The 12,811-nt window shown below is 41.4% G+C and overlaps 1 protein-coding gene across 1 annotated transcript in view; it reads right to left on the reverse strand.

Moving 5' to 3' along the window:
* Positions 1–3,686: 3,686 nt before the first annotated feature.
* Positions 3,687–12,811, reverse strand: part of LOC126109493 (uncharacterized) — a 283,321-nt gene continuing 274,196 nt past the window's right edge. The window contains exons 11-13 of the mRNA XM_049914518.1: positions 7,764–7,886; positions 3,970–4,092; positions 3,687–3,835 (exon numbers count right to left, since the gene is read on the reverse strand). Of these exons, the coding sequence (XP_049770475.1) occupies positions 3,687–3,835; positions 3,970–4,092; positions 7,764–7,886 (395 nt within the window). The remainder of the gene's footprint in view (positions 3,836–3,969; positions 4,093–7,763; positions 7,887–12,811) is intronic.

Here is a 12,811-nt window from a genome sequence, read left to right on the forward strand (position 1 = left end):
CCAGAACTATAACATGGTTGGGAAATCTACTCGAAATATTTTCCAAATTATCCTTCAGGTGCTCAGCCACAACAGCTGCTGAGCCAGGGGGCCTATAGAGACATCCAATTACCATGTCAGAGCCTGCTTTAACCGTGACCTTCACCCAAATTATTTCACATTTCGGATCTCCGTCAATTTCCTTCGATACTATTGCACTTCTTATTGCTATAAACATGCCTCCCCCTTCACAGTCCAGCCTGTCTCTGCAGTATACATTCCAATCTGAGTTTAGGATTTCATTACTGTTTACGTCTGGTTTCAGCCAACTTTCTGTCCCCAGTACTATATGGGCGTTGTGACCGTTTATTAATGAGAGCAGTTCTGGGACCTTTCTATAGACGCTTCTGCAGTTTACTATTAGCACATTAATATTGCTATTCCCTGTTGCATTTTGCCTACTCCTACCTTGCCGCGTCTCAGGAGCCATCTTGTCGGGCCTAGGGAGGGAATTCTCTAACCCAAAAAACCCTCATGTGCACTCCACACGTACTCCGCTACCCTTGTAGCCACTTACAGCGTGTAATGCACGCCTGACCTATTCAGGGGGACCCTACATTTCTCCACCCGATAGCAGAAGTCGAAAAATTTGCACCCCAGATCTCTGCAGAATCGTCTGAGCCTCTGGTTTAAGCCTTCCACTCGGCTCCAAACCAGAGGACCGCTATCGGTTCTGGGAACGATACTACAAATAGTTAGCTCTGATTCCACCCTGCGAGTGAGGCTTTCCACCTTCACCAATTCCGCCAACCACCCGTACGAACTGAGGATGACCTCTGAACCCAGACGGCAAGAGTCATTGGTGCCGACATGAGCAACAATCTGCAGTCGGGTGCACCCAGTGCTCTCTATCGCCACTGGCAGGGCCTCCTCCACATCTCGAATGAGACCCCCCGGCAAGCAGACAGAATGAACACTGGCCTTCTTCCCCGACCTTTCCACTATTTCCCTAAGGGGCTGCATCACCCGCCTAACGTTGGAGCTCCCAATAACTAATAAACCCCTCCCCCCGTGTGCCTGCTCGGACCCTGCTGAAGGAGCGGCCACACGTCCACTCACAGGCAGAGCGGGCAATGCCACATGGCCAGCCTCCATATTTACCCTCCACCTCGTGTGCCACGAACGCCGCTGAACCCGCCACTCCCCTTGGGGAGAGGGTGGCCCAACGGCGCCCGGTACCCGCGAAGATGTCTCGACAGCAGGGACAATGGGTGAAGCATGTAACAACTGGGGTGTACCATGCAATGCACCAGACTCCCCACTGCCGCTACACTCCGAGGCAGCAGCCTGAAGACAGCTGACCGCGGCCATCATCACGGTCAGCTGTTCGCGAACAGTGGCCAGCTCCTCCTGCTTCCGTACACAGCAGTCACACATCCTATCCATCCTAAGAAATCAATTTACTGGTCGATGCAGATCTGTTGTGTACAGTCCAGCAACATATGATACAGTGAATGGTGAGGTGTTTGCAAATGCAAGGTCGTCACTTTGAACTTCTCCTCTAAAGTCAATGTTGCTCGTACATGAACGTACCATTTCTGTGAAGATAAACCTGGATATCAAACTACAGAATTGAATTATAGTGTGTAGCATAATGCGCAATCTAGTGTAGTCTACCTATTGTGTTTTTTGCATCTCACTGGATACAGACAATATTGCTGTATCCACCTATTGTGTTTTTTGCATCTCACTGGATACAGACAATGTTACTGTATCCACTATTATTTTTCATTGTCTTTATTTGTGTCCTGGACAGAACAAAGCAATCGTTTATGTCTGTAAGAAGTTCATGTTATGTCTTAATGTTTAAATAAAGGTAACAACAACAGATAGAAATACACAAAATTGGATACACTTTGATGTCTTAAATAAAAAAAGTTTGGCATGAATACGACTCAAATATTGACAAATCTGCATATCATTTCCTTTGCAATGCCTCATCTTATTTAACTAATAGGGCAGCTCCAGGATAATAAAGGGTTCATGCTACCTGTTCTTGGCCATGCAGTATGCATTTACAGCATTGCCAGAGACTCATTCTTTAAATCCCTTTTCCATTAAACCTATTGGCAGGACTAGGTTTTGCTAGCCACACTTCTCTCTTGATGAGGTAGCATGTTTGTTATTTGTTCTTCACCATGTGTAAATCAAAGTGCCTCACTCAATTCTCTGTGTATGTTTAGGCTAATCTAAGGAAAACTGTGGGGATTTTAGGTTTTTGGTATGGTTTTAGTAAGAATTGGACTGATTTTTGAGGAAGGCTTGTGTATATAATTTATAAATATTCTGTGCAAACTGAGTGAATTATGATGAATTAAAATTAACTGCCAACGTAAAAATGGTGCCGTTGTCATCTAGTAGTGAGTGGCAGAAATCACAACATAGGTTCTTGTGGGACTGAAAGCATTTTCTTCAACTTCCTCACTTCCTTCAGTTCTCTGCTCACTCTGAGACAGTGTTTTCATGACTGTGAGACCTATTGTCATTTTCTGTGATGGGGTTTGAACATTTTGTGAAGTCCACATGTCTTCACAAATTGAGCTAATGTTTGCCAGTACAGACATGAAGTGGCGTCTAATTGTAAGACTTACATTAGGCCAGTGAGCTGCACGATGTTGTTATCTGTACATATCCTCTGCTACTGTACTTTGTGAATTAAAGTCCCTCATCATGATAATCTGCCTGTGTGTGAAGGCAAATCTCAAGAACTACTGTAGTGATTTTGATACTGGTTTCACTCAAAAATACAGATTCGGCACAGACTGGGCTACTTGGAAGTTCACGGCTTGCATCATTGCCATGAGATGTCACTCCAAATAGGAATTACACATATAACAAACAACCTTCTTCCTTCCTGTGAATTTTCCTGGCACACACTGCCTAAATCATTTGAGTTACATAAAGCCATAAAGTGTTGGTATTCAGCTGCTTGTACATCAGCAGCAGAGGGACATACAATCAGCTGGTGGCAGTTCACCACATATCTACATCACCCTAAAGGGAGCAGTTTGCTCCTTCAAAGTTCATGCAAAATTTCAATTAATTTGTTTCACAAGGACACACAAAGGATGTGTGCAAACACAAAACACACACACACACACACACACACACACACACACACACACACACACACACCACCACCACCACCACCACCACCACCACCACGACTGCTGCTGCCAAAACCTCATCCTTACATAATTGAATCATTAAAAAAAGAAAAGATTTTTTTGTGTTTGCCGGACCCAGTTGCAGGCTAGTAGAAGGCATTGGAAGTCAAGTGATAACTTTTACATAATGTATGAGTAAGTATCCCTGGTCCAGGGTTCTGTGTGACTTTCCCATAACTCTCCCATTTCCTAAATCTTGTCAGTCCTTTTCTTTCATCCCTCATCCTTCCCCTTCACACACTTCTACCAGAAGAAAGAGCCACTAACTCTGAACGCTAGCACATTTCCATATCTTTTATGTTTTCTCTTGCCCCTGCTGGGTGAGTAGAATTTTCATTCATCCATATGAAATGACTTTTAAATAATGTGTATTAACTTATGACCACTGCTACAATATTTTGCCTTACTAAATGGTTGTAATTTCATATCATAAAAACTACCCAGATTATTCATTTTTGAATCTACATACACAAGTCATTATTACATAAGTTCATAACTGCTGAACTCACTTGGGTAAGTCATCACTGGATGTGCTGTGATTATCTCTCTTGCATGTTTCTCTATTGGATGTTGTTTATGTTCTGCAGTTGATGCATGAGTAGGAGCAAACATTGCTTTTGGTAGCTGCCCTGGTGACAAACAAGAATTACAACCAACAACTGAAAATATTCCATCCACAGCGATATTGAGTATACAGTTCCAGTGCTTGAAACATGTTTCAATTCACAAAAGAAGTTTTCTTTGTTTAATATTCAGAACTCACCTGGACTGCTAGCCACAGGATACGCAGTCACTTCTTGCCTCATGGTTTTCTCTTTAGAATGTTGTGTATGTCCTGCACTTGTTGCCTGAGTAGACACATCCATTGGTGCCTTTGAAGGCTGTCCTGGTGACAAATAAGAATTATAATTAAAATATTATCAGGAGTATCAGTATATTTTATCGTTTTCATGATATGGCACGGATGCCAGTTTGTGATTTTTGAAACTTGGTGTATCAGTTGGTTCATTTACAGTTTTCAAAAGGTAAGGTTCTTCCAATCCAAGTCAGTTTTGTAATTATACAGATTTTGTTCAAATTCTAATATTTCTTCATTCAATTAAAAAGCCCTTATATTTGATGCAATAATTTGCACGGTGACAACAAATATTTACTAGGAACTTTTGCAAATATTATAGATCACGTAACTAATGAGGAGGTATTGAATAGGGTTGGGGAGAAGAGAAGTTTGTGGCACAACTTGACTAGAAGAAGGGATCGGTTGGTAGGACATGTTCTGAGGCATCGAGGGATCACAAATTTAGCATTGGAGGGCAGCGTGGAGGGTAAAAATCGTAGAGGGAGACCAAGAGATGAATACACTAAGCAGATTCAGAAGGATGTAGGTTGCAGTAGGTACTGGGAGATGAAGAAGCTTGCACAGGATAGAGTAGCATGGAGAGCTGCATCAAACCAGTCTCAGGACTGAAGACCACAACAACAACAATATTTGAAGTTCACAATATACTTTGTAGACCAATTGTGTTGTAATAAAGTTGAGTTGTATCTATTATCTTTCCCCATAACTTTGGCAGGGACGTGATTTTTAAAGTTAGTTTTGTGTTAGAACTCATGGCGAAACGAAGTTCACGGAAAGAACTCATACAGAGCAGATGTAATATGGAGATGTTTAATTTTCATAAATAAAAGGAGTCATTCATGCAAAACATGTTTTAAGAAATTTATTTTTGAAATATCAAAGAGTGAAGGATCAATCTGAACCCCTTCACAGGCGGCAGGAAGTATGAGTGTTCATAATTAAAGTTCCAGTTTCAAAATGCTGTAGAAAGAGAACAACTGCTCAGAATGAAGTCAAATTTGAACAGTATATTATTGACACAGGGGAAACATCATTGTGAAAGGGAAAAAAACTGACCTATAGATGGCACTGCAGGCATCAGAATATGCACACCAACAAACACATGGCTGATTTTCAGTTTTTGTCCAAGATACCCAATATGATTGTCTCCATTAAGTGTTGTGTGCTACTTGTAAAGCTCTATTACAAGAATGGTGATTGTGCACTAGTAGCCCTGCAGAAGTTTTGGATACTCAAGGTATAAGACGGCTTTGATCCATTGTCTTTTTAAGATTTGAAGAAAATTATTACAAAATTCAGAAAGAGTGGTTCTTTTGAAATGCAATGTCACAAAGGGAGGAAAGTATTTGGTCCAACATCTCTTGAAGATGTGGTCATAGCACTGCAGGGGAGCTTGAGCAGTGCTGTCCAAACATGCAATGCATGGAGAATTGCCTAAACATTGGACATGCCTGTGAGCACGGTGTATAAAATCCTATGAAACATCCTCCAGTCTATCCATACAAAATCACCGATGTCCAGGAGAGTGCTTCCTGCTGACTTGCAAGCAAGACAAATATTCACTTTGGAATTTCTTGCTCGCATGGAAGTGGACAATGAATGGTCATGGAACATTCTCTGGACAGATGAAGCCCATTTCCATCTCCAAAGGTATGTTAACATGCAGAATTGCAGAATATGGGTAATGGAAAATCTGCATGTACATCAGCCAGTACCAGTTCATTCTGAAAAGGTGACAGGGCCTTACTTTTTCGACAAAATAGGTCCTGCATGTCCTCTTCCCTATACCGACACTGGTAAATGCTATGAGACTCTTTTGCATGCCAATGTCATTCCAACCTTTCAACAGTGTAGATGTGTGAGTAAGATCACTTTTATGGAAGATGGCACTCCTCTGCACATTGAACAGTCAGTGAAGGCATGCTAGTATTATCAGCCATCATTTCCCTACAGCCTGGCCTTCCAGACCACCTGATCTTAATCCATGTAATTTAAAACTGTGGAGTTACCTGGTAGATGTTGTCTTCAGTGCTCCAACTACACAGGTTGCTGAACTGAAGGCAAGCATTGTGCAATGCATTCTGAAGATGAGACCCCAGGCACTCCAATCTGTCGTGGAACAGGCTGTTTCTCAATTTCAACTTATGGCAGAAAATGGAGCACCGCATTCCTTGTGCCAATCTCATGACAATTAGAAACCAATGTCATTTTGCTTTTTATATGGTTTTTGGTCCCAGGATCATTTTTCCCATCCAATGTAGTACAATCTTGCTATGGTGGATAGGCTTACTTAACTAACAGTACCACAAATGTTGACTCCGAACTTGGTGCAGTCATGCACATCGAACAGTATGAACGGAGTAATGTGCAACTCAAACCATAGACATTGTATTGTGATTCATCTGTCATTTACATTAAGACTACACTCTACTGGTAAAATATTCACTTTTTTGTTGTTTTTTCTCACCATGGTACTTCCCCTTGCAACAATAATATACTGTTCAAACCTGACATCATTCTGAGCTGTGGTTCTCTTTCCACAGCATTTTCAAAACACTGCATTTAGACATCCTGTATACTTACCACCAACTGCATTCCTTAACTACATTCATGGAAACATGTCACACGATTTCTGTATGCTCCCAGCATCTCTCTGCTGCATCAGCTGCAGTTTCTGTTTGTTGTGAAAAATAGTTTTCAACTGTTTAAAATTTCTCTTGTACCTTTCAGGGGCCATGGGAACTACATATACCACCAAATAACAGTGTTTTTAAGACCAGTGGGAAGTATGCTTACCACCAAATTAATTTCTCCATGATACTTAACACAAAAATTGTTGTTTCTTCTTCTGGACTGTGGGAAGCATACTTAATACCAACTTAAATGTATTACTATCTACATGAGATAATATCTTAACTCCCTTTGGATGAGCATGACATCTTGTGGTAGCACAATATACCCGATTAAAAGTGGCTTCTGGCAGATTAAAACTGAGACATTAGCAGAAGTAAAGCACTGAGGGCAGCTCATGTATCATTCTTAGATGCTCAGTCAACAGGGCATTTGCCCTTGAAAGGCAAAGATCCTAGGTGCAAGTCCTGGTCCAGCACACAGGTTGAAGCTTATGGAATTCTGCCCAAGAATGGTACCAACCAAAACATTTACCTCTTGATGAAATCTCAATTTGATTTCACATGTCTAAAATATGTTTTGATAGGACAGTTTTCATGCATACATGGCATGGGCCTCTATTAATGATCTGTATGATGTTAAGATATTGGCTTTGCCAAAAAGATCCTTCAGTTTGTCTCCTGTATAAAACATGTGATACAAGCTTGGATGTCAATTCCATCAATACCAGCAACAATATCCTGGATATTGAGGGCCAATCCCAACAGTTGTGTGCCATATCACCTCAAAAGAGGAAAAATTGACTCTGTAACACCCTTCTCAAACAAAACATCTATGAATCTTTGCAAAAGACAGTGCAACAGTCTACTAACAAGGACTGGCCCAGCAGTGTGCTTGTACTACCAATTTGATTCTTCTTTTAACACAACATTGTAATCCCTGAAATAAAACCACATAACCTCTACATGCATTAAGTTTCATTTTATTTCCACTTCTCCTTTCGGGTGTTCAGTTTTTATTGTCAGTGAGTGGAAGAAGTTTTCATTTCTGTAATACATAGAACTCACCTCGATTGTTAGTTGCATGATGTTCTGTGCCTTCCTTTCTGACGTTTTTCATTTTTGGTGCCTGTATGTGCTCAGCAATTGGAATATGAGTAGATGCATCAGTCATTGCTCTTGGTACCTGTCCTGATAATAAATGAGAACAACAGTCAGCAATTGAAATCCTTCCATCTACACTCTGACAATTAAAGTTGCAACACCAGCAAAGATAAAAACATGGAATGTTACCTATTTGCATACACAGTATATAGGAAGAATACAGGATTAAATTTGTATTTCATCTGGAGGTGAACTGATGGTTTCCACATCCTGAGTCAAGCAGAAAGATTGAACCAATGACTTTGAAGAGTCTGTGACAAGCCAAACTGCATTTTTGGACTTGTATCATAGGGTTGAAATCAGCAAGGTCCCTCTAAATGGGCCACATGTGCATTACACATCAGAGGCTATTAGGCAAATAGCTGACAGTGTGTGGAGTGTGCACAAAACTTTTTAGATTAGGCAAATCTCCATCCAGTCCATATTATGGTAGTTGTGGACTGCAGTGGTTCCCAACCTTTCTTAGGCCATTAGTGCCCCCTCCCCCCCTCAATCTGTTGCCACCTCTCCCCCACATTATCACTAACTTTAGCACCTAACTAAACTGTAGAATGAAAGACTTTTCTTGGAACATTTTTATTTTTAAAATGACGAAAGATGAATGATATTTAGTTGTGTGCGTGTGTTAGAATGAATGATGAAGGAATTTGTGGTGCATCACAAGTGCTACACACAACTCCTTCTCAGAAAAAAAGAGCTAACTATCCACAGTGAGGGTAGACATTTGTTTCAAAACATGCTTCCCTGCATTACTCCTCTTGATTGTGGCATTTTCTTGGCCTGCACACTGCAGTCCCATTTAAAATCAAACAAGTTCACATGTGTGCACTATACTTATTGTTCGTAAAACACTTTACTGCTGCACGCCTTACTTCTGGAATGGCAGAAATTGGATGACTTCAGGCTGTTAATGCTTTGTGTCTAACCACTATAATAATAACAATAATAATAAAACTGTGTACAACACTATTGTAGCCCTTGTGTAGTTACTGCTGTGTCAAACTGTCAATTAATTCATTTTTCTGTTTTGAAGTGAGTAATGAAGCAACTTTTTGGACTGCTGCAGATACTATCTGCAACTTGGAGAAGACATTTTCTTGAGATATTAAGCGTTTGTTATGTATATGTCTCACTTTTACCATCAGCAATGTACGGGACAAAGTGTAACATGGATGTACTGGGTGGACAATGTGAGGAACCTTTAACATCCACCTCATTAATGCTACCAATTGAGAAAAAGTAATTTTTGACAGCTTATATAATCAATATCAGAGTCTTACAAAACTGTGAAAATAGTATTGATCTTTTGACAATAATTTAGTTTCATGACTGAAACAGAATCAATTCATTTAGTTGTTACCCCCCAGAAAATTTCATTTTATCTCTCAGGGCATTGTTGCCCACAAGTTGGGAATCACTGTTGTAGAGGATCCAGAAATGTCAGTATAAGAGCCAAAGAAATGCCCTACAGGCAAGAATATTAGTGCCAGAGTTTGAAGTGCTCCTGAAAAGCTATGAGACTCACATTATACTATATACAAGAAACGGGGTAAAACTGTGCTGATAGTGTTTGGGGAAAATTTATGCATATATCAAAAGGCTAGGCTAACAGTAAATGTAGGCTGTGTATTTGTCACAGCAGATGAGAATTAAATGCACCAGATAGAAAGAAACTACATGTGAGACCGTCTGGACGAGGCTCAGTATCAGGGGTGGGCTTATGCTTATAATCAAACAGAAGGCTACTGACCACCAAGCTCACCTGTAGATGTAACGGAAAACTTTAGAGAAAATCTACATTCACAAGTACACAAGTTTCCAAGTTACACTGTCATCAGGGGAGGAGACTTTCATCATCCAATAATCAATTGGGAAAACTATAGTTTCATAAGTGGTGGACATCACAAGATGTCCTGTGAAACATTACTAATTGCTTTCTCTGACAACTACCTAAGACAGATTGTTTGGAAGTCACTCACAATGGAAATATATTAGAACTAATAGCAATAAATAGACCAGACCATTTTTAGTATTCCACATACAAACCAATATCAGTTACTTTGAAGCAGTTGCAGCATCAATGATTACCAGAGTACAGTAAAATAGATAAAGAGGCTATAACATAAACTGCAAAACATTTAGTTCTGGAGAGGAGCCTGTAGAAGAACTGTAGCTCAGGTTTAGAAGAATAGTTGACCAAGCACTTGACACATACATATCTACACTGTCTAGTCACATTAGTGGAACCATCCGTCAAAAGCCTGAATAGCCACTTTCTGCGGTAAAGACCACTGTGAGATTTGCAGGTAGAGAGTCAGTGAGGTTCTGGAAGGTATGGAGAGGGATGTGGAGGCATGGCTCAATTCTAGAGCCATGACCAGCAGTGCTAGGTTTCTCAGCTGAGGATCCATGGTGTGAACAACCCTGTCACGGTGTTCCCACAGATTCGTGACTGGGCTTAAAGCTGGGAAGTTCAATGGCCAGAGGAGTGCAGTAAACTCATCCTGGTGCTCTTCAAACCATGTATGTACATTGTGAGCAGTGTGACATGTTGCATTTTCCTGCTGGTATATGCCACTGTGCTGAGGAAAAACAAACTGCATGTAAAGTGTTTAGTTGGACAGATAAAAAGTCTACTGACCAAGCGGCGGTAGAACACACACATAAAAGACTGTTGTGACTGGCAAGCTTTTGGAGCCAGTGGCTCCTTCTTCAGGCAGAAGGGTTGAAGAGGAAGGAAGAAGGGTGACGGAAAAGGACTGGAGAGATCTAGGAAAAGGGGTAGATTTTGGGAAAGTCACCCAAAACCACAGGTCAGGGGAGACTTACCATACGGGACGAGAAGGAAAGACTGCTTGTTGGGGATTGCATCGGATGAGATTTGATAAACTGAGAGCTTAAAGGTGGAAGACAGGGTAAAATGCAAGACAGAGATTACTACTAAAACATGGTGCACGAGTTAATAAGTGTGAGAAGCTAAGTGCTTTGTACGTAACAGTGGTGGGAGGGGGCAAGAAAAATACATGGGAAAGACAATGAAATATGCAGAAAACTAAAACAGAGTGAAGCAAAGAGTAGTTACAGTGAAGCAAAGCTGACATGGAGGAAATAAATGTAAATTAAGGCCAGGTGGGTGGTGAGAACCAAGGACATGTTGTAGTGCTAGTTCCTACCTGTGGAGTTCTGAGAAACTGGTGTGTGGGGGAAGAATCCAGATGTTGTGTATGGTGAAACAGCTGCCGAGGCCAAAAATGTCATGTTGTAGTGCATGCTCTGCAACAGGGTAATGCGAGTTGCAGGTATATACCCTCTGGTAGTCATGCCGATGTAGAAGGCTGAACAGTGTTTACATTATAGCTGGTATATGACGTGTTATTTCACAAGAGGCTCCCCCTTTGAAAGTATATGTTTTACCATTTACAGGGCTATTATAGGTGGTGGCAGGAGGGTGCATAGGGCAAGTCTTGTGGTGGGGACAGTCACAGGGGTAGGAGCCACAGGGTAGGGAGATGGGTGCAGAAGGAGCATAGTGTCTGACAAGGATATTGCAGAGATTGGGAGCATGACAGAAAACTATTCGAAGTGTGGTGGGAAAAATTTCAGACAGAATGGATCTCATTTCAGGGTATGTTTTAGGAAGTCATGGCCCTGTTGAAGTAGCTGTTTAACACATTCCAGACCAGGATAATACCGCATCACCAATGGTACGCTCTGAAGCTGTTTTTCGGATGGATCAGTAGTACCAGGATTGGACATGATGGCCTGAGAAATCTTCCTTTTTACTACGTTGGTGGGGTAATTACATGCAGTGAATGCTGAAGTGAGAATGGTGGTGTATTGCTGTAAAGAGTATGCATCTGAACAAATACGTTTGCCTAGGATGTCAAGGCTGTATGGAAGGGAACATTTGACATGGAAACGATGGCAACTGTCAAAATGTAAGTACTGTTTCCTTGTTGTCAGGTTTAATGTGGACATAAGTGTGTAGCTGGCCTTTGGTGAGGACGAGATCAACATCAAGGAAAGTGGCATGGGATTCAGAATAGGACCATGTGAAATTTAATTGGGAGAAGATATTCGGAGATTCTAGGAATTTTAGCAAGTCAGTCTCACTGTGAGTCCATATGGTAAAGATGTCATTGATGTATCTAAACCAAACCAGGGGCTGAAGGCTTATGGATCCCAGGAAAGCCCCTTCCAAGTGATCCATGAAAAGTTTGGCATAGGAAGAAGCCATCCTGGTTCCCATGGCCATACCCCTGATCTGCTTGTATGTCTGCCTCTCAAAGGTGTAGTAGTTGCTGGTAAGTATGAAGTTGATTAAGGTGAGTAGGAAGGATGTCATCAGTTTGGTATCATGTGGGCACTGACTGAGGAAATGTACATGGTGGATGTTTGTATAGAGGGAGGTGGCATCAGTGGCGATAAGCAAGGTGTGTGGTGGGAGGGGGACGGGCCTGGATTTCAGATGTCCTGTAGTTGCTGGCTTCAAAGCACCCACTGAACATATAGCTGCCTTAGTTGATCATCAGCTGGTCTAGAATGTGTTAATAAGGTACTTCGACAGGATCGTGAGTTTCTAAAATCATGCCATGAAATGAGATCCATTCTGTCTGAAATTTTGCCCACCAAACTAAAAAAAGTTTTCCGTTGTTCTCCCAATTTCTGCAATATTCTTGTCAGGCCCTATGCTGCTTCCCCTACCATATGGCTCCTACCCCTGTGACCATCCCCACTGCAAGACTTGCCCTATGCACCATCCTGCCACCACCTATAATAGCCCTGTAAATGGCAAAACATATACTATCAAAGGGAGAGCCACCTGCAAAATGACACGTCATATACCAGCTATTATGTAAACACTGTTCAGCCTTCTACATCGATATGACTACCACCAAATTATCAATTAGGATGAATGGGCATAGGCAGAGGGTATACACTGGCAACTCACA

This window comes from Schistocerca cancellata, chromosome 12 (assembly GCF_023864275.1).
Source record: "Schistocerca cancellata isolate TAMUIC-IGC-003103 chromosome 12, iqSchCanc2.1, whole genome shotgun sequence".
In the NCBI taxonomy this organism is placed as follows: domain Eukaryota; kingdom Metazoa; phylum Arthropoda; class Insecta; order Orthoptera; family Acrididae; genus Schistocerca; species Schistocerca cancellata.